The following is a 26,304-nucleotide window of genomic DNA, read 5'->3' on the forward strand; positions in this document are numbered from 1 at the left end:
AGGGTTAGATACCATCCAAAGCTACATTGAAGGCCTTATTCCTTTGGGTGCATGTAAAAGGAATCTTTATTTTGGGTTGATAAGCGATGCAATGTTATATTTGACACTAATGAGCAAAACATTGCTGATGTTACTTGTGTGATTCCACAACTACATATAATCCTAAGGAATTTCTACAATGGGATAAAAATGTTACGTATTATAAGGTGCAATGGTGTGTATTTGCAAAACAGGGCAAGACATATACAGCATATAGGTTCATTCCAAGGTGAAGGACTTGAAGACGCACACGATGCACACAGAAAGTGACTAACCACAATAATCACAAGACCCTTATCTGCATCAAATAACACCAAATCCTTCTATGAACTTAAGAGATACGAGCCAAAAAAGAAAAAAGGAGCCATCAGAAGCAAAAGTTGAAGATAGCACCCGCTTAATAACCAAATAAAGAACAAAAGAGGGCAATATCGCCAGCCCAAACAAGAGTAAAAGAGATGAATATCTTGCCATCTAGGCAAGGTTTAGAGATGAAACACCTTTGCAGAGCCAAGCCATCACAAAGTGACATATTAGCCAGCATCAGATCCTCTCCCTAGCATATGTTGGCCAACATCACCTCTGTTGAAACCCCAACCACCCAACTCTCTCTCTCTCTCTCTAATTCTCTCCCTGACTAAGAAATACAAGAGAGATGAGAAATATCCAAAAAAATGCATGAGGGTAGAGAAATATTAGAGCATAAAGGAAGCAAAGAGGTATTCAAGGCAGGAGAAAGAAGAAGACAAGCAATATGAAACATCAAAGAAGAAAGAAAAAGGAAGGGAAGACAATCAACATCAAGTGGTCTAGAATAGATTTGTTAAGGCTCTAACCATCATAGTTTTTAATTCATTCAATTCCTTGGTATATCATCTCCACTCTTTGGTTTTATTTATACGTGCCTTTAGCCTTGACATTAATCCTCCTATTTAATCAACTCAAAACTAATAATGATAATTTAAAATTAGGATTTAATATCATAAAAGGCCCATCTACGCCAATCTACAAGAATCATTGAATTATTAATTTCCTCTACAGTCAATCATGTAATCAAGGTTAACCCCATAACGTTGATCAACTTCTATTAGTTCTTTCTAGTTTGAAAAGATCAATAATTTTAATACATGAAATATATGCACACCCTTTTATGTATCGATTAAAAAAAATCATTTTCAAAGTCATTTTTTTAAATCTTAATTTTTATATCTAAAGTTTAAAATGACAAGAATAATGGCACCAGATTGTTTTCTCCAACAAGGCTATTGATGATGTAATGATGGTTGAAACATTAGACTTTACAATGCATACAAAATGCCTAAAATAACCCACAAACATTTAATACAAACCGAATAAAATCACTTATAGCCATTAAAAATCTGATATGAAAAAAAGAACACCAAAACTCATTGTATAAAACCAAAAACTACAACTGACTTAGAAAAAAAAATATATGAAATGGGATGCTTGAAACATGCTAGTTACTATGTAGGGTTCAATTGCAGTCAAACAAGCTTCCCAAGTCAATCATTCTTCACAATTCATTAACAAAGAATGCTAGGACCTTACAATTCAGTTCAAAACAAGAGTTCTAAAAATTACCTGCAACCTAGCTCTCCTCTCTTCTTTACGTTGCGCATGTGCAACATAAAGAGGCTTGCTACCAACCATTTTCCCATTCATCTCTGAAAGCTATATTAATGGGGGCTGAGTATAAGACAAATGATCAAATTTATTTGCTTAAAATATTGTTGAAAAAAAAACTTACAGCACGAGAAGCTTCTTCAGGTGTTGAGAAGGCAACAAAACCTGACCCCCTGCTTATACCATTAGGATCTCGCATTACCTAATATTAAGAATGCTTAAGAACACTGAAGCCCGAGGATTGACAAGAATAATAATATACTTAATTGAGTTTGTCAACCTTGTAAGAAGTAATTGTACCGAACACTGAAAAAAGTTCTTTTAACTTCTCATCGCCAATGCTATCATCCAAATTTTTCAAGTATAAGTTAGCCCCTTGAAACTTATCTGCAGTCTCCTTCATACTTTGTTCAAATCTCACTTTTAATTCTTGCTCTCTTTCAGCTTTCTTCTGTGCTCTACCAAGAAACCACTCCTTATCATCAAATTTCTTCCCATTAAGCTCTTGAACTGCCAGTGCAGCATCATCCGGATTCTCAAAATTGACAAATCCAAAGCACTTAGATTTACCATCAGCCTCTCTCATCACAACAACACTGGTCATTTTCCCATATTCACCAAAAATTCTTGTTAAATCCTCTTCAGTTGTGGAGTTGGAGAGATTTTTAACAAAGACGTTATTGAACTTCGTCTTAAAAAAAGAATTCTCCCTTTCATGCTTACGAAGGAAAGGTCCAACATAAACTTGCTTATCATTTAAAAGCATACCATTTAATCCTTCTATCGCATTTTGTGCAGCTTCCTCTCGATCAAACTGAACAAAACCATATCCTTTTGACTGTCCAGAAGGATCTGTAGCAACCTTACATGAAAGAATGGTACCAAATGCAGAAAATGTTTCTTGAAGAGCTTTGTTGTCTATTGCCTTATCCAGGTTCTGCAAATGGATCACATAATTATGGATATTTTCAAGAGATAGAAAGTAGCACAACTATAAAAATAGTACAATGGGACTAGGAAAAGCACAACAACAAAGGCTGGAAAACGTACATGCACATACCTTAATAAATATGTTAGCTGTCCCACTTTTGCGAGCACTAGGGTCTCGATTTGAATACATAATTCGAATTGGTTTATTATTAAGAGGTGTAAAATTCAGCACATCCAATGCTCTCATTGCTGCAACCAACAACAGAATCATATTAGAAAAGACTAGTCAGACTCATTGCATGTGGTGGAAGGATATATATATATATATATATATATATATATATATATAAGATAATATAGGCTAGTTTTTAAGGAGCAAAAACTATTAGAAAAGAACATCAAAAAACCAGATAAAACTGTCTGAAGAAAAATTTAACAGAAGAAAAATCAATTCTATCAAATAATTTAAATATAAAAATTATATTAACTTAGTGCCAAAATTTATATATAATGACATAATTGACAACAAACGTTCGTACTTTACAGATTGCCTTCACAAAGCAACACAGTTTTATCTTACTAATCAGGCTTCCAGAAGTCATTCCAGCTTAGATTGGAATATTGCCAAATAGGTATGATTCAATGTTATATAAAGAGGGAATAATATTTGCAATGAGGGAAATAAAAACATCCGACCATCTTGTTATTGCAGTAAAGGAAATAACAATTTCAATGCTCATAAAATGAGGGCTGAAAAAGTCCGCCAGATAAAGAATAGCCCGATCGGAAAACTAAGTTTGGAACAAGTTATCACTTTCAACCTAAAGACTAATTTCATTTATTTTCAAAAGTTCTCACACCTGAAACCAATAAACAAGACAATCAAGGAACAAAACAAGGAGAACAAAAGATTTCCAATCAGATTAAAGAACGATACAACCTAAAGGGGCCTTGTACCTCTCAAATCAAACGTTTACAGCTTGAAGAATGATGTTATTTCAAGCACATAATGAGATATATTTTCATTATTACACTCCTTATAAATAAATTCCAAATGTCACATAATGCTCGGATGTATAATAGTGCTGCAGAATGGTATGACTTCAACCTCACGAAAAGTATTAACAAAATAAAACAACAGATAAATAGGATAGGCATAATTTCCGAATTGGAAAATGTCATGATATGCTAGCCAGTATCACAGGATATAAGAAAATAAAACATGTATTTCCAGAACCACAAGGACTCCAGTACTATAGCTTTTAAATCTGAATAAGCATGAAGATATAAAAGAGAAGATGGATATAGGCATTTGATCACTTCCAATGCTTAATTAAACAGCATAAAGAGAAAAAATAGACCATACATCATATGTTCAAGAAACGTCATCCGACGCAGCATGATACAAACAGAGATGTCCCTAATCATCACATTACTGTGTTAAATGCAGAACTGTATCCAAGGAACAAGGACGCAGCACCCATAAATAACTAAAACAAGTCTTTCTCTGGAAATAGGTGTTTAAGGTAATAAGTTTTCAATACTTAATTAGACTAAAAGTCTTGCAGAGATTAAATGTAGAATAATCCTGTAGAACCATATGCTAGGATTGAGAGAAGACTGACTATATTCTATATGAAATTTAGCTTAAAAAACAAAAGTTAAACAAATTCAATTTGTTTAAAGCAAGTGACACAATTGAAACATTTACGTAAACTTGCATATGGTCAAACACAAAGTGAGACGAGAAGAAATTTAGATAGCAGCAAAATACCTCTTACTAACAAATAATTTCAGAACGAAGTGTTGACAGAAAAAACACAGAAGTCACAGTTAAGAGTATCTAATTTGTTGCATATATATATTGGGTTATAGCAGTATGGACCATTTGGCTGAAATTTCAAAAGAAATGATCAGAAACGAAGCCAAAGGAAAACCTTATATGAGCAAAGATTCTATACAGGTAAAAGTACTCGAATAGTATCATTTATTAAGCATTATTTCTAGGTAAAATATTTTAAATAAAAAGTATTCCAACAAAAAAATAACAGCAGCATAGCAATAATCAGAGGTAATTACCACGATAAGTTATAGATCAATTCAAGATTAATACAGAAATTAGAAAAAAACATGAAAAATGCTCATAATCAAATAGCAGCCTTATTCACATCTATATGACCTATTTAATATATATACTTTTATTTATACCCTATATTACTATGTACTGTACACGTGAAAAAAAAAGTAAATGTTTTTAAAAAAATGGAACTCCCTCCCTGCTTATAGTTTCTAGGACTAATAAATTTCAAAAGAGCACCATCTAGGACTGTTAAAGCATTTTTCTAAGGATGATAAAAATAATCGAAACTCAAAATTTCTTGAAACTCTCTGGAAATTAGAATAAACTTGAAATTTGTTCATGCCAATTTTAAGCTCATCACTTGAACTCGAATTAGATTTTGCGCAGCCTTTGAATATTTGCCCAACTCTTATAGCTCGAGTATAGTCAACACAAATACATACTAAAAATATAGAATAAATATAATATGATGCATGTATAATATATGATATAATAAGAATATAATTTTATAAGGTATTTTCAAATTACCCTTTGTCCTTCATAAAGGTCATTTTTTCTAACAACATTAACATTAAACATTATGTTACTTAAATAACATGACTTATTTTTCCTTAAATTTGAATGTTATTTACTTTTTTTACCAAAATGCATTCATCTATAGTTTTATATTGGTCCCTAGACGAAACCCAAAAAATATGATGAAGATCCATCATCTTACTTTAATATTATATTATAGGACTAGGGTTCTTCACAGGTGATTTGCCCACAAACCAGGACAACTGGCTTTGGAATATCACATTTTTATAGATCTATTGCAGTTCATTTTTTTTAATTTATTTTAGCTCTTTAGTACCATGATATTAGTTTTCATAGACAAAATACTCATAATTTCTTCTCTTATTCTAGGGTTAGGGTTGTACTTTAAAAGAATATAAATTGTGTTATTTAAATGCAAAAGTTGGTTGCCTTGATGTATCCAGACGCATCGTCAAAGACCATTGTTAATTTTCTATTCAATAAGCCTTGTTAGTTCATGTGCCTTCAGCTGACCTATTCTCCCTCCATCGTAATCATAAAGAGTTTCAGCCACTAGAAACAAGAATAGAGAATCTCAGCCACAGGCCTACATTGCCCTCACTATGGTCCTCATTTCCCTTTCTCCTCTGTCTTCGACCAGCGTGGCAGCAATCAATGTTGTTGTCGATATCACAGATGGCTTTTCGCTAAGAAGAGAAGATGCAAACTCAATTGTTGATGATTCTTTAATGGCTGAAAAATGCAATTCATGAGAGAGGAGGTTGGGCATTTGATGGCAATAGATAAGACAAAAGTCAAGCAACACACTCTACGGATGTTGGAGAAGATTGTGAAAGATGGAGGCCGAAGGATGGGGATAATGATAGGCTTTTCGTTGCAAGAGCATTTGTGGGATCATCACACGTGGAGAATTAGTTGAAGAAAATTAGAGATCATTGGAATTAGGAGAGGGGTAATTTAAACTTCAAAATCAAAAGAGAGGAAATATCAAATATTAATTCTATTTATATTAGTTTCACTCAATTAATGGCTCCATTAACAAAAGGATATACTTAAATTGTGAACCAAACATCATGGACCAAAGTGAAGGATTTTAAAAAATACAAACCTATATGAAGGCAGTTCAAATGTGAAGGGCTTGATGGATATTTATCCTTCTGAAAATGATAGAATGTCTCTCTTCACTACTTATGATATATATATATATATATATATATGTGTGTGTGTGTGTGTGTGTGTGTGTGTGTGATTGACCTTTTATCCCACACAAAAATAAAAAATTCAAAATATGAGAGATATATTATGAAATAAGAGTTTTTTTTTTCTCATTTTGTGACAATTATTGTAAATATATAAAAGAAAAATCAAACAAGTTGACAATATATGATGTTCAATAACTTATACAAGAACTACAAAATACAAAGCAATTGATAACCAAAGTCTGTGAATTGAAGTGTATAATATTAGGAATTGAAGAGTACTCTTTTTTCATGCGGTCATTATCCAAATGTGAAGGTGGAAAGAGAGTAGTGCCAACACTCTTGGTTTGGTTATTCACTAATTCCCCTTTCCTTTATGCCATACTCTCTGTTTCTACATTTTCTTTTACTATTACATGGGCTTTCATACTTGATCAGATATATTCCGATCTTCAAAACTTATGGAATTACAAGTTATCCTGGTTTCCAAATGTTGTGCATTTATAATCGCTTAATTTAGAGCTAAAATTTTTGTTTTGAAATATACATATCATGATTTACACATATATGTACATCTTTTACTAGTATATGGTTTTCGTAAGCATCAATGATTTTGTACTAAATAGCTTTCTTTCTAGAGAATCTATGCAAGTTTGAATTTAGATATAGTTTGCATACGATGGAATAGCATAACGATTAGAATAATTGCATGTGCATTTAATTTCATATAGTTTTCAACTCATTATAATAGGCTATAATGAGGAACCAAAGCCTTGGTACATCATATTAATCTAGAAGGATCTCAGCATAACAAATTTTCTGGATTTGTCAGAATTTTCTTTAGTGGAAGTTTAGAACAGCAACAACAACAACATCAAGCCTTTATCCCACTATGTGGGGTCGGCTACATGAATCATTTTTCTCCATTGTGTCTTGTGAGTTAAATTCTCATTTAAATCTAATAAAGAAAGGTCATTTCTAATATTTTCAAACCAAGTCTTTTTAGGTCTACTTCTACCTTTCTTAAAATAAGTCAAATCTAATACATCTAATTTCCTGACCGGGTCATCAAAAGGCTGTCATTTTATGTGACCAAACCATCTAAGGCGACTCTCTCTAATCTTATCTTCCACTGGAGCTACTCCAACCTTTCATGTATATGCTCATTAATTATCCTATCTCTAAGAGTAAAACCACACATCCACCTGAGCATCCTCGTCTTTGCAACACTTAACTTAATATTATGCTTCTCTTTTAATGGACAACATTCTGAACCATAAAGCATTGCGAGTTCTTACCACCATCTTATAGAATTTTTCCTTAAGTTGGAGGGGAACTTTTATATCACACAACAAGCCCGTTGCATTCCTCGACTTCAAACATCCAACTCGAATTTTACTAATAATATCCCCATCTATTTCACCATCACTCTGAACAACAGACCCAAGATATCGAAAACATGTACTCTTATTAATGACTTGATCACCCAAAGTCACAATCCCCTACTAGATCTATTATTACTAAAATTACACTCCATATATTCAATTTCAAATCTACTCAAACGAAAGCCTTTAAACTCTAAGGTAGACCTCCATAATTGACGTTTACCTTCAACTCCCTCTCTAGTCTTATCAACCAGAATAATATAATCATCAAAAAGCATAACCAAGGTACAACCTCTTGCAAGTGTCTAGTGAGAACATCCATCACTAAAGAAAAAGTATATGGGCTTAAGGTTGATCCTCGATGTAATCCAATTAAAATAGGAAAATACTTGGTCAAACCAACTTGTATCTGAACACAAATAACAGTTTCTGCATGCATATCCTTAATGACTTGAATATAAGCATTACTAACACATTTCTTTTCTAAAACTCTCCATAGCACTTCTCTAGGAACTTTATCGTATGTTTTCTCTAAATCAATAAATATAATATGTAGATCCTCCTTATTCTATCTATACTTCTCCATCAAACCTCTCAATAAATGTATAGCTTCCACAATAAACCTACCTGACATGAATCGAAATTGATTTTGAAAAACATTAGTATCATGCCGCAACCTATGCTCCATAACTCTCTCCCATAGTTTTAAAAAATGACACATTAATTTATCGTACAATCTTGTTCATCACCTTATTTTTTAAAATATGAATCAACACACATTCTCCACTCATCTAGCCTCTTTTAGTCTTCAAAAGAATATTAAAAAGTTCAGTAAGCTAAGAATTTCTCCTAAGCATTTCCACACCTTCCATAGTGGAAGTTTAGAAGCTTTAATAAAATTATCATGATCTCCAAAAGTGCTAAGGGTATCTAGGAAGTAAAAAAGATATTCATGATGGAGTTTATTAAGGGACCATTTGTAAAGTATACAATTCTATGTAATGGGAACAATAGAATTGTTGTTGAAAACTTATTTTTTGAAAGCCACTATTGGCATTTTAAATTTTTTCTATATTGAAAAAATTAGATAATAATTTTCTTACAACTATCACACTCTAGTAGGTATGATTGTAGAAAAATACTTCTCACCACCAAAAATTTTGAAAAGCATCAAGAAATTATGGCCAAAAAATATAAGGGCCCAACCACTTTCAAACGAATTCAAACTTTGACTTGCCAAAAAGGAGGCATGAATGCTAGGGCTTTGTATCAAAATATCAACCATCTTATCCATTAAGTTGACCACATGGTGGAATTTAAGGAGAATTTTTAACCATTTAGATGCAATTCTCATTTTCGGGCTCAGTTCATGGTTCCTAGCATTTAATTGTCCATATCATATGGTTAGTTACCATTTCTAAGGTAGTTTAAATTTTAAATTGCATTTTAGATCTTGCTTTAAATCTATGCAAAAGGAGAATAAATGTAATCAATTTAAGTGATGTTGGTATGCAATAAAGTTGATTACTTCATCAAAAAGCTATCACTTCCCATTAACCACCTCTTCAATCTGCCAACACTCTAGATGATGAAACCAAGGCAAGCTAGGATTCCATTCAATTTTGTAAAGTATGATAACTTGAGGCATTTGGACAATTTGGACCTACAATGAGACGTCCTAGCAACATGAGCTATGGGACCTTTGCTTGAGAAAAGAGGTAGTATACATATAAGAACTATTGCAACGCCATAAAGAAGATGGTCTAATATATTGATATTCTCTTATAGCAAATGGGTGGACGTCTCGTAATGAAAAAGTTTCTAATTTTATGATGCTCTATTCGAGAGGAATTACATTCATAGAATCAATTAATGTCAGTTCTTTCTTTAAAATAAATATTCAAATTGTTGAGCAAGTTTCTTGAGGACCAATGGGCACATGGTGTAATTCAAGTGATTATTGATAATGCTTCTAAGAACATCTTTGCAAGTGTTACAACCACTATGAACTTTCATTTCATTCTGCTTGCATGCTATTTTACATAAGATATTAATTTATTCCATCATATTTTTAATATCATTGCAAAAAAGTTATGGAGAAATGTCCACGCATATCTAAGACTCCCTATGCTACTCACTAATTGGATTTCATGAAGAAAGATATTTTTTAAAATTTAAAAACTAAGGTGATACTTTGATAAAGTGGAGACGGTACATAATTTATATATATCCAAAGCCTCAGTTTCTTGACTTAATGAGATGTACCAATCAAATATCACTAGTCAAGCCCGCAAAAACTCATTTAGCTACAGCCTTCTTAACATTACAACATTTTCATCAACAAAAATTGAATTTGAAGAAATGTTTAAATTCGAGAAATTTGTTTTGGATCCTTATGCGAAAGAAGCAAAGGTAAAATAATCCCAACAAATAATTTTATAAAACTCATTCTAGAATACTATTGTATATGCCCTAAATTTAGATGGCCCTTTGTTGAAGGTCATTAGATTAGTTGATATAGAAAAAAAAAAAACCTAATGAATTATATATATGAAAAAATGTATAAGGCAAAAGAAAGAATTGCTACAAGATTTAACAAGAATGAAAAATAAGAACAATTTTTTTAAATTATTAATATAATATAGGAAGTGCAACTCCATTGACCTTTACATGCAGCTACACCTTTTCTAAATACTAAATAATTTTTAATAACCTTGATATTGCAAAGAACAAGAAAATTGTTGATAGACTATATGCAAGCATTGAAAGAATAGCAAAGAATGTAGATGATGAAGACAAAATCAATAATTATTCAATATAATATAATTAAGGGTGAAGAGCTATTTGGTATTCCTACAACTATAAGACAAAGGGCCACTCAGTCCTTAGAAAATATTGTTGGAGTAAAATTACAATTGGCACTAAGTAATGTTTTGAAATTTCAATAAAAAAGGTACGAAATTAAATATTTCATTACTTCCAAGTGATAGGTGGCTGGCGTATGGCCAAGAAGCTCTACACTTATAAAATTTTGCGATCAAAGTCTTTAACCTAACCTGTAGATCATCAGGATGTGAATGTAAATGGAGTATATTTGAATATTTAAATAAAAAATAATAATGTGTTGATTTTTCTCATTAATTTTTATATTTAATAATTGTAATGATATTTCAATGGCAGTTCTATATAGCAAAATTAGAAGCAAAATGGGTCATGGTTAGCTCAAAAATTAATCTAATCTGAAAAATAATAGGGCTCAAAGATTTGCCGACCCCACGTAGTGGGATAAAGGCTTGATGTTGTTGTTTGATTCACAAATACAACTATGGAGATGTCATCAATTCTAATTTTTAAATGGCATAGATGATGCAAGCGAGTGGCTACCAGAAAATGAATAATGATTTAGATGAAGAAAATAAATTGATTATTGGCGAGGAAGATTTGACTTGGAGTACAATCACTAAAGGCTCTAGTGTTTATGAAAAGTTACAATATTCAAGTTTGACTAAAGGCAAAGAATAGGAAGCTTTATTTAGGCTTCACATTATTGTAATTAAAGAAGAATTTGATGAGGGTGATTAAGATGATTATAAAATAGGAAACAATGTTGATGATGGAAATGAAACATTTTTTATTTGGATGATGATGATAACTTTCAAGAAGACTAGATTAATTTATTGCAAAACCAAAATGCTTTTAAAAAAAGGTTGTAATATTTTGAATATTGAATGATTGAGGTGTTAATTACTTGAAAGTAAGCATCACTTTGATGCACTTTTTATTGCATGATAGTTTATTTTTTTTAATTTGATAGTATTTCATACAAATACATATTTTTATTTTTAATTATTTAGATATATGCAATTTAAATGGCGCGCATCGTACGCTATGCGCTATAACTCCACAGGAAACTCTACGCCTTGGTGTCATTTATCATTACCAAGTATGTATAAGACCTAACAGTTTGATAGTAAATTTTTTATAATTCAGGAGTTCTATCACCAAATTAAATCAACCACTCAAATAATTAAAAAAACACATAATGAACATGATATATAATTTTTAAAATTAACCAATAAAATATTAAAAGTTAATGTCTAGAAAATCCTTACCAGAGAAATATTCTGTTATAGTGTATTTGGCTTATTGTAATCCAAAAAATACTTCCTTCTTTTAAAAGCTTATATGGGAGATCAACCATCCCTCTCTCTATTGAAACAATCATTTTGTCCATCAAATGGTACAAATCAAATTTGATCTCTAGATTAGTGGGATTATTCTCATCATAGTGTTATTGACGAATTGGATAACAAACAAATTACATGTATCGATGCAATTGAAATTATAAGTCAGCAACATATCCTATCAAATATAAATCTCCACATGACAGGCATCTACTTATCATAGATTTACATTCTATTAAAAAAATTTATCAAGCATTATCTGGCCTGACTGTCCAATACTGACACATTATACGACCAATGGGTGCATGAATAAATAAGTGTGTTGAGGGACGAAGTATCAACATAGGTTAAAACGACGAAGCAATTTAATGAAATCAAACAGCATAGCTTTCGAAAAAAATCTTGTCCTAAAAGATTGTAAAAGGTTGGAGTTTACACCACAGAATCCTCAGTAGGTTGCAGGCGCACTGGGCGTGAACCTAAAGAGAAAGCTTAATTGCTAAAAAAACAACTAAATAAGAAGCTAATTTACAAAAAATTACTATAGGTGGATTCAGAATGCCCCATCAAGATCATCACAACCAAAAAAAATACTTTTTCTCAGCAAGAAGAAGCACCCACAACGACAAAGGAAGGTCATTTCCAATTTGTTCAAGATAAGTCCATGAGTTATAAATTAAAAACTCACCATCCATGGGGTTGCCAAAATTGACATAAGCGTAGCCGAGGGATCGGCGGGTGTTCATGTCCCTACAAACGCGCACAAACAACACATGCCCCACTTGACTGAACAGATCGAATAGTTGTGAGTCAGTTACGTTCGTCTCCAAGTCCCCCACGTACAGCGACGTCGACGGAAACTGCCCTACGCCACCGCCATTGGCTGCCACCGCGCTTGCACCGGAAACCGGCGCCTGAGGCTGCACTTGGACTTGCGCCATCCGATCTATCGCGGACCAACCTGAAATTGACTCTCTTTTTTTTTCTTTTTTGTTTTCCTCTTCTTCTGCTACAAGAAAACCCTAGAAGATGACGATAACAAACTCCCCCCTGCTAACCTAGGAAACTGTTGAATATTTTTTGAGATTTTCTGTGGATATTTTTCCTTTTGGGGGAAGAAGATAGATCTAGATGGAGAAGGCCAACGCGAGAAAGCTTTGGAGGGCAGCCCGAAGCCCCGAACTGCACCGCGCCGGTCTAAGGTGGGGGCGGCCGTCGATATATACTGGCGAGGGAGACCTGATGAGCGTAACCCCTACCCTGGGAGAAAAAGAGCCGTCCGATCAAGGAACATTTGAAGCTTAGACGCCACGTGTCAGCAGATTATTGTAACTGTCGGAGCTTGCATTTGATGAAATTTGAACTGATCTTCAAAATTATTTATTCGCTGGTAATTTTAAGAAAGATTTTAAATTTGTCGGAAAATATTTGTATGAATTTTGTCCGTTTTAAATGGTTAAATTACTCTTATATAATTATTAATATTCTTAGATTTACTAAACTAGTAAACTTAATATTTTGTAAAATTTTATCTGTATCTATATAATTGTTTGTGTTGAATTCAAAATTATTTATTAATTATATATAAGTGGTGAAAATTATAGGAAAATAAAGAAAAAAAGATGAAAAATTATATAGTAAGAAGCTTTGAGATTTATGAAAATTGTATTTGATATAGAAAATTACTAAATTGAGCTTATCATTAACTCTCTATTTTATAGATTGGGGTTAAGGCTTAAGAATTAGTGCATATGACTATAAAACAAATAAGATAAAATTATAAATATTCAGCATAATAAAAAATTCCAATTTTGATATTATTGTCTACCAAGCTCTTAAGAAGTCATCGGCTTATGGTGCATTAATAATCAAGTAGCTGAGTTGTCGATCAATATATTGCATTAAGAAGTTGTGCCTCCATTAGTAAATAGGGTCAATTTCATACTTACTATATAGCAGTTGTTATGATTGATTGTTAAATTATATGCATCAAGCACGATGAGTTATTAGATCCTTATTATTGCGGACTAGAATATACGCAGTGATAGAGTTAAAAAGCTTTTGTCTTAGCGTTGTACGAATATTCAGTACACAAACAGAAGATGAAAGAACACTATGATTTTTACGTGGAAAACCCTGTAAAGGGAAAAAACCACGGGGTCATGCCTAGTTGAAAGAATTCAACTACTGTTTGTTTGAGATACAAGAGGCTGACTCATCCTTAAAATTTAGGACGATTAAATTATAATGATTCACTTCCAGCTTGAAAATCCAGTTACAAATAAGCTGTGTATTCAAGATGAATTCAGAATCACATGAAGATTAGACAGAATTTCGGCATCACTTGGATATCAGGCAGAGTTCCGGCGTCACTGAAAAGTTGGGTGGAATTCCTGCGTCACTTGAGCAAAATTCTGGTGTCACTTGGAGATCAGGCAGAGTTCCGGCGTCTCGTGGAAGTCGGGTAGAATTTTGATGGTGGTTGAGGAGGTGTTTCTTCCCTCCCTTTCTCTTCTTCTTCTTCTCTTCTTCTTCTTTCTTTGGTCCCCTCTCAAGAGAAATGAGGGGATATTTATAGTTTTTTGAGGATGGCATGACCCATAAATAGGAGGAGGATCATGGGCAAATGTGGAGTGGTTCGGATGGATGGTCGATATTGAATCCCTTGAATATAGATCTTTTATCATATATTTGAAAATCATAACGATATCAAAATTTGACGATCTTAAGCTCGTTGGATTTATCTCGTCAAGCCGCTAGATTCATCTATAAGCATGTCATGTTTGAAAATTGTTTGGTAATCTAAATTGTTGTGTGAACCTTCTACATCGCTTCGGGTTTTCAATTTGGACCCATTTGGGCCGGATTGAGTCGAATTTGGTGTCGTTGGGTTCATATTTCTAAGATAATTAGTTGACTATAAGTTTGCTGAAATCGAAGTTCAGATGATCCCAAATTTAATTTTTGAAGTTTCCAACTTTATTTTTCCTCAAAATTAGCGCCCGATCAAGATACTTTTTTGATGATATATCAGTTGCCCCCATTATTTTTGGACGTCGAAGCTCTAAAAGTTCGAAAATACTTGTCTCGACGTTTTACATTGGTCGAATCATAGAAATTTGCATTCCAAAAAATATAACTTTGTTTAATTAGGTCTTAGAAGCTCCGTTGAGCTCCGAAAGTGCCAAAATTGAGTGGATGATGTCATAAGACATATGCGAGGAACCCAAAAATGTCTGATTTGGACTATCTGGGCCCAAAATCGGAGCCCGGACACGTGTAGGCGCCCGAACTGGCCAACCGGCCGTCGTCTGCCGGTGTTGAAACGGCACGCCGTTTGTCGTGCCCGGTCAAGGAAACCGGATTAATAACTAGATGCAGTTAAAAAAAATCTTTTTTTAATTGTGGGCCCACTTTTTTTTTGAGGGGGTGGGCTGTAAACGCCGCCCCCTTATAATTTTTTTTTCTGTAGACGCCGCCCCCTTATAATTTTTTTTTTTTTGAATTTTTGGGTATTTTTTTAAATTCTCAAAATAGTAGTTTTGGTTCAAAGAATTTTGAAAAAAATTTAAAATAATCAAAATAATTCAAAAAGCTTCTAGAAACATAATTCTCTCTCATTTTCAAATAATTCCTCCTCTTTTTTAAATAATTCCCCTAAGTTTCATCATATAAATAGCCCCCATTGGGTAAAGAAAAATTTGTACCTTCGCCTCTTCTCCTTCTGACTTTCTTATAGCCGAGGCATTCTGCTATTTTATGTAGATAACTTTCCCTACTTAATTCAGCTACCCTCCTTTTATAAAGAAGTTTGAAATTCCACTTTTTTTTCTTCTTTCTCCCCGATTTTTCTTCCTTCCCTATAGGCTTTCCGCTATCTTTCGTAGGTGACTTTCCCTGCTTAAATTTAACACTCCTCTTTAGTATAAAAGTTGATATGGGTGATCACACATCCATAAGAAATCCCCTAGCCAATAAGATCACCATGTACATCGATCTGAGGGTTTAAAAAAGACTTATAAGGTAGCTAAGATTTATGATGTTATCTCCACCATCACTAACGACTCTTTCATTGCTTTTAGGAAAAAATTTCATTTTCATAATGATCTTATGATGAAGGTACCAACAAGTTTCGATCACGCTCATTCTCCACCTCCAAGATATGTGATAATATATAAATTTAGTTTGCGAGCGGGACTACGATTTCCACCATCTCCTATGTTGATTGATATTTTGACGATCTGTGGAGTGAGTTTGTCACAACTTTCTTACAGAGCCATATCAATCATAATGGGACTGATCGTATTTTTTCGAGATTGTGGAATGGCGCTATCTTCATAATGTATTTCTCTGATTTGTCCCTTATTATTGATACGCAGGGTCGTATCTCTTTTAGATTCAAGTGGTTGGATATTCGTACTCGAGATCTGTCAAAAGGTTGGATTAGTGATTTCTTTTTTATGCAAAATGAAAGTTCATTAGGGATTTTAAGCCCTTAAGAACATAACCCTCCGATTGTTATGACGAGTAATCCTTTGGTGGTATGTAGCGGTCCTGAGTGAGGCTTCATCTCTTACTTCTAAGAGGAGATCCAAATTTTTTTTGAGTTTTTTTTTTTTTCATTGTTACTGAAGTCAAAAGTCTGAACTCTATTGCTTGGGACTTTAATATCAACCGGTATGATTGCTTCTATATCAAAATAGAGATTATATGGAGTTTCTCCTATAGGAGGTCTAGTAGTGGTCCGAGAAGCCAAGAGGATATTTAAAAGTTCTTCAGCCCATTGCCCCCCAACCTTCCCTAAGCGTGTATTCAGTCCTTTAAGAATTGTTCAGTTTATAATCTCTATTTGCCCATTTGCTTGAAGATGGGCGATAGATGTTTTTGATGATTACAAATATTATTGTTTTGATTATTATTTTTTCCTAACATATTTTGGAAGAATTGTGTTTGCTCTTATATGTACTAACATTTCTGGAAAATCATACTTCAGATTGTTGAAGACTTCAAATCAAGATCGGCTTAGAATGTTTTGTAAATTGAAGTATGTATTTTTCATTTTATTTAGTCTCAGAGAATGTGATTATAATTGAGAAACTTAGCGCACACACACACATCGGGATAGAGCTTTAAAATTCATAATTTTTAAAACTGATCGAATAGTATGAACCATGTTCATATGGGATGATCTAGTTAGTTATACTCCCGAACGAGTAATGGAACGGATAAAGAGGGCAAATTTTTTTTTTTTTTAAGTATAGTTCATCCATACGATATTTATCATTCATCCCAGGATGATGCTCTCTGGATGCGTTCATTTGAACGATATTTATCGTTCATCGCAAGACGATGCTCTCTAGATGCATTCATCTAGACGATATTTATCGTTCATCCTAGGATGATGTTCTCTGAATGCGTTCATTTAAATGATATTTATCATTCATCCCAGGATGATGTTCTCTGGATGTGTTCGTTCGAATGATATTTATCATTCATCCCAAGATGATGCTCTCTGGATGTGTTCGTCCATATGATATTTATCATTCGTCACAGAACAATGGGCTCTAGATTTGCCAAAATGAAGTATTTATCCAGACGTTATTTATGGTTCATCCCAGAATGATCTTCTGTGTTCTAGAAACTTCAAATTCATCCTACTTTTCTATACCAACGAAGTTTGAGAATAACTATTCATATCGGACGAGCCAGGTTTGTATGGGATGATGATCGGGTATGAAGGCAGTTTGTACTAGTTCACATTAAGTTTGTACACAATAATTTTTACACTATTCATACGTATGAAATTGGATCATACGGGACAATCGTGGACGGTCTTAATTAAAAAAATGCAGTTTTTGGATAGTTTTTCGTGTCTTTTCTATAAAAGGTCTAAGTTAGACTGTCTTAAAATCTTTTTGTCATTTGGTCTTCATGCATACTTAAGGGAATTTGAAGGCGAGAGTGAGAGAGAGTGTTTGAAGATGATTTCTTACTACTAGAGTGTGAAGGGTTCACTTGGTAACTCAAAGGTAAGGATCTCTGTTTGTAATTTGTGATTACTTCTCTTTTTTCACTTGTCCTTCTAGATTTCTCGTGTGATGATTGTTCAAAAGGATCCAGTTCTCTGCTGACACTTGAAGAGAGTGAAAAGAAGAGAGGTTCTCTTCCTACACTTAGAGAGTGTGAAAGGATGAAGGTTCTCTGCCCACACTTGGAGAGTGTGAACAGCCGACGGTTCTTTGTCGACATTTGGAGGGTGTAAAAGGATGGCGATTCTCTGCCGCAAAGGGTAGTGGTGGAAGAGAGTTTTTGTGAAGGCTTCTCCGCCTTGCTGTGGGGGCAAAAGGAGAGACACTAGTGGTAATAGTGCAATACCAAAGGTGGGAGACTTCAGGGAGTGGATGTAGGACGCGTTTGACTGAACCACTATAAATCTTGTGTTTTTTTATTTTTCGCTATTTTTTTTTTGCGTTATTTTTATTTGTGGTTAAAAAATTGCTTTTATAATTTCAAAAACAATTTCATCAGTTTTACAAAATTAAAATAAGAGGAAATTTTTAAATTACTAATTCACCCCCTCTTGGTTAGCAATTGAGACATAAGCTTAGGTCTAACAACCTAACTCATAATTAATAAGTTTCAACAATAAGGTCTTTTAAAACCTTATTCATGAGATGTTGATATATTGCCATGACATTTTTGGGCCTGAATGGCATGACTAGATAATAGTATAACCCTTTATCTGTTCAGAAGCCGTTGCCTCTTCATCCATAGGATTTATCTTTATTTGATTATAACTAGAATATGCATCCATAAAACTTAGCATTTTATGCCTAGAGGTGGTATCAACCAATTGATCGATACGAAGAATTGGAAAACTATCTTTCGGGCAAGCTTTATTGAGATATGCATAATATATACACATTCTCTAAGCTCGACTCGCTTTCTGAACCATGACAACATTTGCCAACCAAGTAGAATAGTGTACATCCTGTATAAATCTGGCTTACAAAAGCTTATCCACTTCTTGCTTGATTGCTTGCTGGTGATCTGGCACGAAATTTCATTTCTTCTGGATGATCGGCTTGCACATCAAATTGACTTTGAGGGAATGCACTATCACTTTATGGTCGATTCCTAGCATATCTAACAGAATCCATGCAAAAATATCTTGATTCTCGTGTAAAAAATCTACATATATTTTTTTCTTTTTATTAGAGAGAAGGTATCCAATCTGTACGGTCCTTGAAGGGTGTTCATCTGATATGTATACAGTAGTGAGATATTCTACAAGAGAAGCTCTCTGAGGGAAATCTTCGCTATGGAGATCAAAGTACTCGATGCTCAGGGTAATTGTTGGACATGGTTTAATGAACCTAAGATAACATGTTTGTGATATTTGTTGATCTCAGCATACTACACTGACTCCTGCTGAGATAAGGAACTTCATCTTAAGGTGAGGGATAGAGGCGATGATCCTAAAGATTGACTGGAGCGGCCTTCCAAAGATAGCATTATAAGCCAATTCTGACTTTACTACAATAAACTGAATTGAGGTGTAGTCTGTTGGAGAAATTCTCCAAGTACAACTAGGAGATTGATTATCCCTTATGCTCGTACAGATCGATTGTCAAACCCATACAGTAGACCTATAATAGATTGAAGCTTTTCTCTGGTGAGACCCATATTAAGAAAAATTGAGTAAAATAGGACATCCACGGATCTTCCATTATCCATAAGAATTCTTTTGATATTATAACACATATCACCTATCCCTGAATTAATTACAAGTAGATCTTGATGAGGGGTTTTTGATCGCTCTAAATCAGAATCGTCAAAAGTGATGGAATGATCGATATGAGACTTTTTTGGTGTTGGGTTTTCATCTATAGCCAAAAAAACTTTATCAGATAATAAAGTAATCTACAGCTCCTATGAAGGTCTCACTCTCATTAACTATTATATGATTATTCATTAGTTGTCTCTATTATTGTTAATTTTTCTCTCAGTGGGATAAGCTTCCTCTCGAGCAGGTGGATCTTGAATAATTCATCGAAGATAACCTTGGCAAATAAGCCTTTCAATTTCATCCTTGATTTGCTTACATGCTTCAATAGTATGGCCACGACTATGATGAAAATGACAATATTGATCTTGATTTCCTATATTTGATTTCAAAGGATTTGGCCATTTTACAGTATCTTAATCTCAGATGAACATTAGCATATTTGTTCGAGATGTATTGAGTGGTGTATACTCCTTCTCTTACCGAGGTTCCCATCATGGCAATAGAGGCCTATGAGGTAGATTATTCTTTCCTTATTTCTTTCATTATAAGGATGAATTATCTATCCCATGTGCACCTTTGTGATTTCCTTTCATTTGTTCAAATTGCTTTCTGTGAGCATTTATAGCTTCATCTACAGAGATTTGTGCCTCCATGTGATGGATCAGATCGGCATATGAATGATTGTATCTTGAATTAGTGTCGAATATAAGGGGCTAGGGCGGAGACCTCCAAGGAAGAGTCTCCTCAATAACTTAGGATCTACTCCTGGAATTTGATGAGCCTAGGTGGAAAATAATTAAAAACACTCTTTCAGTGATTCACCTTCATTTTGGTAGATCCTAGAGAGGTGAGATGAATCCTTAGCAATTCTTTGATTAGCGAAGAATTATTCTACAAAGACTTTAGCTAATTTGATGAATGTAGGGATTGTTCCCACTGGAAGTGAATATAACCATGTTCAAGCTTGTCCTTTGAGGATAGTAGGAAAAACCCGGTAGAGGAGTGCATTCGAGGCTCACTGGATATACATGATGGTTCCATAATATTCTATGTGCTCGTATGGGTCAGATGTCCCATCGTAGGAATCGATACTCGATAGTTTGAATCCTATCGGAATAGGATGTTGAAGAATGGCTTTAGTTAGGGGCGATGACTCTTGGAAATCCCACTGATGAAGATGTTATTTTACACCTCTTATGACGAACTCTTTCTCGAACCAATCTTTGTAGTTCATGACATATGGTGTTGCGAGGGAGCTTAGTAAAGTTTGATTAGGCTAAGTTTTCAGGGAGGTCTAGAAGAATATGATGCTACTGACCGGTGTGTGAGGGATGGTATAAATTGCTGTGTTCGTATGTTCGTTGTTTTGATGTGATTATGATGCCTCCTTGGCGGAGGAAGAGGAATCTCTGCTTGAATATGTTCAAGTTGAATATCTTCGACCAGTGGTGGATCTCGAGGGAGAAGAAATTCCTCCCGTTATGCTAGCGCTGGTTGCTGAGTCTTTCGCAGGAGTTAAAGGATCTCATTCTGAGATTCTTCCATCTTTCGGATTCTCTTCTCTAAAGAAGATCCTGAGATTCCTTCTCCAACAATATTTTACCCCCAGGGTAAAAGGAGGTAGATATTTGACGTCTATAATTCATAGACTGATTTTTGGATTGTTGGGAGTTGGAGCGAGAATCTCTAATAATATGATTGCTATGTTTATTGGCCATTGAAGTAACACTTGAAATTATGGGATAAATTTTTCCACAGACGGCGTCAAACTATTGCATACTAGAATATTCACAGTGATAGAGTTAAAAAGCTTTCATTTTAGCATTGTATAGATATTCAATACATAAATAAAAGATGAAAGAATACTAGGCTTTTTATATGGAAAACCTTAGAAAGGGAAAAAACCACGGAGCCATGCCCACTAGTATTTGCTTGTGATACAAGAGTCTGACTTGTCCTTAAAATTTAAGATGATTATATTACAATAATTTACTTCCAAATTGAAATCCAGTTACAAATAAGTTACGTATTCGAGATGAATTTAGAATCACTTGAAGATTAGACAAAATTCTGGCGTTATTTGGAAATCAAGCAGAGTTCTGCCATCACAAGAAAGTCAGGTGGAATTTCAGTTTCACTTAGAAGTCGGGCAAAATTTTAGCATCACTAGGGCATAATTCTGGTGTCATTTGGAGATCAAGCAGAGTTTCGACGTCCCGTGGAAGTAGGGCAGAATTCTCGTGTCATTTGGAAGTCAGGCAGAATTCCGGCAGTGGTCGAGGTGGAGTTTCTTTCCTCCTTCCTTTCTCTTCTTCTTCTTCTTCTTCTATTCTTCTTCTTTCTTTGGTCCCCTCTCAAGAGAAATGAGGGGCTATTTATAGTTTTTTGGAGATGACATGACCCGTAAATAAAAGGAGGATCATGGGCAAATGTGGAGTGGTTTGGATGGACCGCCGATATTGAATCCCTTGATTATGGACTATTTGTCAAACATTTCAAGGTCTTAACAATATAAAAATTTGATGATCTTTGGCTCGTTGAGCCGCTCAATTCGATTATAAGCATTTCATGTTTGGAAATCGTTTGGTAATGCAAATTGTGGGTTGAACCTTCCAACATCGATTCAGGTCTTCGATTTTGACCCATTTGGGGTCAGATTGAGTTGAATTTGGTGTCGTTGGGTTTGTATTTTTGAGACAATCAGTGCTACTATAAGTTTGCTTAAATCAAAGTTCAGATGATCCCAGATTTAATTTTTGAAGTTTCCAACTTTATTTTTGCCTCGAGATTCGTGCCCAATCAATATAATTTTTTGATTTTGAGGTGGGTTCTCTTATAGACAAGCGAGTCTAAGGCTAGGTTAACTTGGCTTGAACCAACATGATTTGGCTTAAAATAGCTCGATTTAGCTTGAATTGGGTATGATCTTTTGGATATTTGGATGTGCATTTAGCTCATTGATTATCTTCTTTTTTTAGAGGTTTACTAAAAAAAAGTATGAGATAAAATTAAAAATATTTTTTTAAATTAATCATAAATTTGCCATAAATATTTTTTTAATATTATATATTAGTCAATCAATTTGATGTTGACTTCTTACACTATACTTTTATAGACATTAGCTAATACTTAGCCACTAAATAAGCGATCTCTACATTCAAATGTTCTTTTTTTTGGCTCTAGAACTTCTTTATTTTTGCTAAGAATTGATATTCCAAAGGACAAGATTAAAATCTCAAAAGAAATTAGTATTCTTCTTACCCCTACAGCCATGGAAATACATGCTGCTCCACTAGTGCTACTCTTCCTTAAGTGAATGCTAAAACTAGGACAAAATTAAAAAAATGTAATATATATTGAAATTTTTTATCTTAATACAATATAAGAGTTTAATTTATATTAAGCAATTTTCCATGTAGATATTTTCTCTATGAGCAAACTCTTAGGTGAAGTGCCTAGTTGTGAATTTCCCACTAACCAAGAACTTCGATATAATATAATAGAAATAAACTAAGTAGTAGTTCTATCAAAGACTTGATTGCTTATGCATAGATGGAGGTTAGTGAAGCTATAGTTGTGTAACCATCTTCTAAAACAATTGAGGTTGAATTATCCTAACCATCTATTGATTCTTGATTTCAAGTTTCATGATTGAGAAAAATTACTTTATTTTATTATTTATGAGTTTTTTTTGTAAACAAGTTTTGATTGAATCTTCTTTTTGCCCGATTAGGTTTATTCTGAGTTAAGCTCTTTTGTTTTTTATAAGAAAATTTGTACCCTGAAGGATGTCTGATCTAGGGTTAACATAATCGGATATTTTACCTTTGTCTGATTAGGATTGGCTAAATTCCTCGATCTACTGGAACTCTAAAGTTTAATTATTTGAGAACTTCTCATATGATGCCTTGATAAAACAAAAAAAATAGAAAAATTAAAATTCAAAAATATTTGTTTTCGTTGTTTTTAGCTTTCTATTACTGTGATTTTGTCTGCTTTTATTTTGTTTTATATTTGAGGACCTTGATCATCACAATCTTTTCCTTGGTTTCAAATTCTCGTTACATCGACTTGGCCGATACCTGTATCGTCCTGGACGATTAGATAAATTCTCTTCAAATTCCATCTGCTGACCTTTTCTGTGCTTATTGTAACTCATCGTCCTGGACGATACCATATCGTCCTGGATGATCTGATCAAACTCTGTTGCAATCATGATGATAGTCCTGGCCGATAGAATATTTCATCTGTCCGATGCATTTTATGTGCATCGTCCTGGCCGATACACTGGATCGTCCTGGACGATCCTTATGTCAGCACGTTTAAATCCTTAAAATCGGCCTCGGATGATCCATTATTGGACCATCGGCTTGGCTGATCCATTGTTCGTCCTAGACGATACACGTGGTAGAGATTTAAAATGTTTTTTACTTCGGCCGGTACGATCAATTATTGTGCATCATCCTAGACGATACACCTAATCGGCCCGAACGATCTGCTTTTTCAATGGTCGTCCGGATTGTCTCCTCAGGATGATCGCTTGTGTCTAATCATCCTGGCCGATATCTGATCGGCCCGGCCGATCAGACCGCCTTTTTGACCAATCGGCCTGTACGCAATTATTGAGCCATATCGTCATGGACGATTCTGCGATCAGCCTGGATGATATGGCCGTTTCTTTAAATTCTCGCCGATCCAACCATATTTTCCACTTCATTCATTCTCCTCTTATGTCTCCTTGCTAATCCCTTACTATGGCTGGTGTGAAACGAGCTTGACAGGCTTCTAGGAGTTCCTCGAGGGCCACTCTGGACCCTCGATTCAGGAAGGTAGAGGATCAGGCTGCCTACCGTCGCTACGAAGAGTGTGGCATTACCCACTCCCGAATAATCAATCCTGCATATCTCTCGTATCCGGTAATGCATCTCTTTGCCCACACCTCTCTTTGTTTCATACTCACCCTCGCTGTCCCTTTTTCTTCTGAACTCCTCATAGAATTTTATGCAAATCTTCGCATAAATTCTACCTTCACAGCCCAGACCTCCTATGTGAATCGACGCCCAGTAGAGATCTCATATCTGGACTGTGCAGAGCTTTTACAGCTATCCACCACTGGGGATAAGCTGAACATAATCGTTACTAATCCGGATTTCTATTGGTCCATGGCAAACCAATTCCTTCTCCAAACCAACACACTCTTTCATGTTGGAGAGACTAACTCTTTAGTCAAAGATGTTAGGATAATCCAATATGTCCTTCGCACCTCCATAATTCCAAAAGCTGGGGACCGAATCCATATCACTCCACTACTGTCCTTGACCACCATTTTCATTATGGCCCGGAGAGAATTTAATGCCACTGATCTACTCTTTAGCTGCATCGATCACCTAACAACTATTTACGATCCAGGCCATAGGAGAAAACCCAATCTAGCCTTAGGACACATCATAGCCTACATTCTTAAAACCAAATACAATCTCCAATATCCTGCTCGTCACGACCTTCAGCCTCCTTGCTACTCAAACAATTCCTTCACTATCCTTCATAGTACTCGTCTCCACCCAAGAGATGGGGAACCTCGGGGGGCTGAGGAAGAGGAGGCTCCTGCCCCCGCTCTCGTTCCTGATCCTATTTCTCTACACCAGCACTCATCGGTTGATCAGTTGATAGAGATATTTGATCGATGGGAGACCAGCTTTGATGCCTATGTTGATGCACAGGAGCAGCAACACTCTGAGGACATTGCCCGCTACGAGCAGCATCGCACTGAGGATTTAGCCCAATTTGACAGTTACCTTACTCACCAGCAGCAGCAGCATGACTAGGACATCTCCTGGTTCAATATGCAATTTACCACGCTTACCAGCTACTTTCAGCAGCCACCTCCACCACCCCCATCTGATGATCAGGGTCCCTCATTTTTCTAGTATGTGTTTTCTGCTGTTTGTTTCCTATTTTCTGTAGTTTGTCTTTTTAGTCTGTTTTAGTTTCTGTTGTGTTGTTTCTCTTTTTTTTTTGTGTGTCTGGACCCTCTTTTGTGATGACAAAAGGGGGAGTAGGATGTGGTTGGAAAAAGGGTATGTGCTTGTAACTTTGAATTTCTAGTGAACTATTTTTCTGAGTTTTTCCTACTTATGTTTGTCATCATCAAAAAGGGGGAGATTGTTGCAAATCTATTTTCATGACTTATGTTTTGATTATTGACAAACACTATTGATTTTCTTGGACTACTTGGTTCTTATCACTTTTCAGGAATCGAAAAGATCGGACGAACAAACGAAGCCAGTTCAAGATTGCGTAGGTTTAGGGTTGAGTCAGTTTGTACTTTGTTTTTTTATCTTCTTGAGTCTATTTGTAATGGTCAAAGAGACTGATGCTAAGTAACTCTACACACACACACTTGAGAGAATTAGAATTTCTATTTTTACTCATATCAGCCAGGATGATATTTACATCATCCTGGACGAACAAGCTTAAAACAAAAAGTCTAAATATAGATTCTTAATTAAGGCAGCCG

The 26,304-nt window shown here is 34.7% G+C and overlaps 1 protein-coding gene across 1 annotated transcript in view; it reads right to left on the bottom strand.

Moving 5' to 3' along the window:
• The window catches only part of LOC110112745 (polyadenylate-binding protein 2-like), a 35,036-nt gene extending 22,097 nt beyond the window's left edge, over positions 1 to 12,939 (bottom strand). The window contains exons 1-5 of the mRNA XM_020845060.2: positions 12,687 to 12,939; positions 2,744 to 2,862; positions 1,964 to 2,620; positions 1,808 to 1,885; positions 1,642 to 1,731 (exon numbers count right to left, since the gene is read on the bottom strand). Coding sequence (XP_020700719.1) covers positions 1,642 to 1,731; positions 1,808 to 1,885; positions 1,964 to 2,620; positions 2,744 to 2,862; positions 12,687 to 12,939 — 1,197 coding nt within the window. The remainder of the gene's footprint in view (positions 1 to 1,641; positions 1,732 to 1,807; positions 1,886 to 1,963; positions 2,621 to 2,743; positions 2,863 to 12,686) is intronic.
• Positions 12,940 to 26,304: the final 13,365 nt, after the last annotated feature.

Source organism: Dendrobium catenatum, unplaced genomic scaffold (assembly GCF_001605985.2).
Source record: "Dendrobium catenatum unplaced genomic scaffold, ASM160598v2 fragScaff_scaffold_1712, whole genome shotgun sequence".
NCBI classification, from domain to species: Eukaryota; Viridiplantae; Streptophyta; class Magnoliopsida; order Asparagales; family Orchidaceae; genus Dendrobium; species Dendrobium catenatum.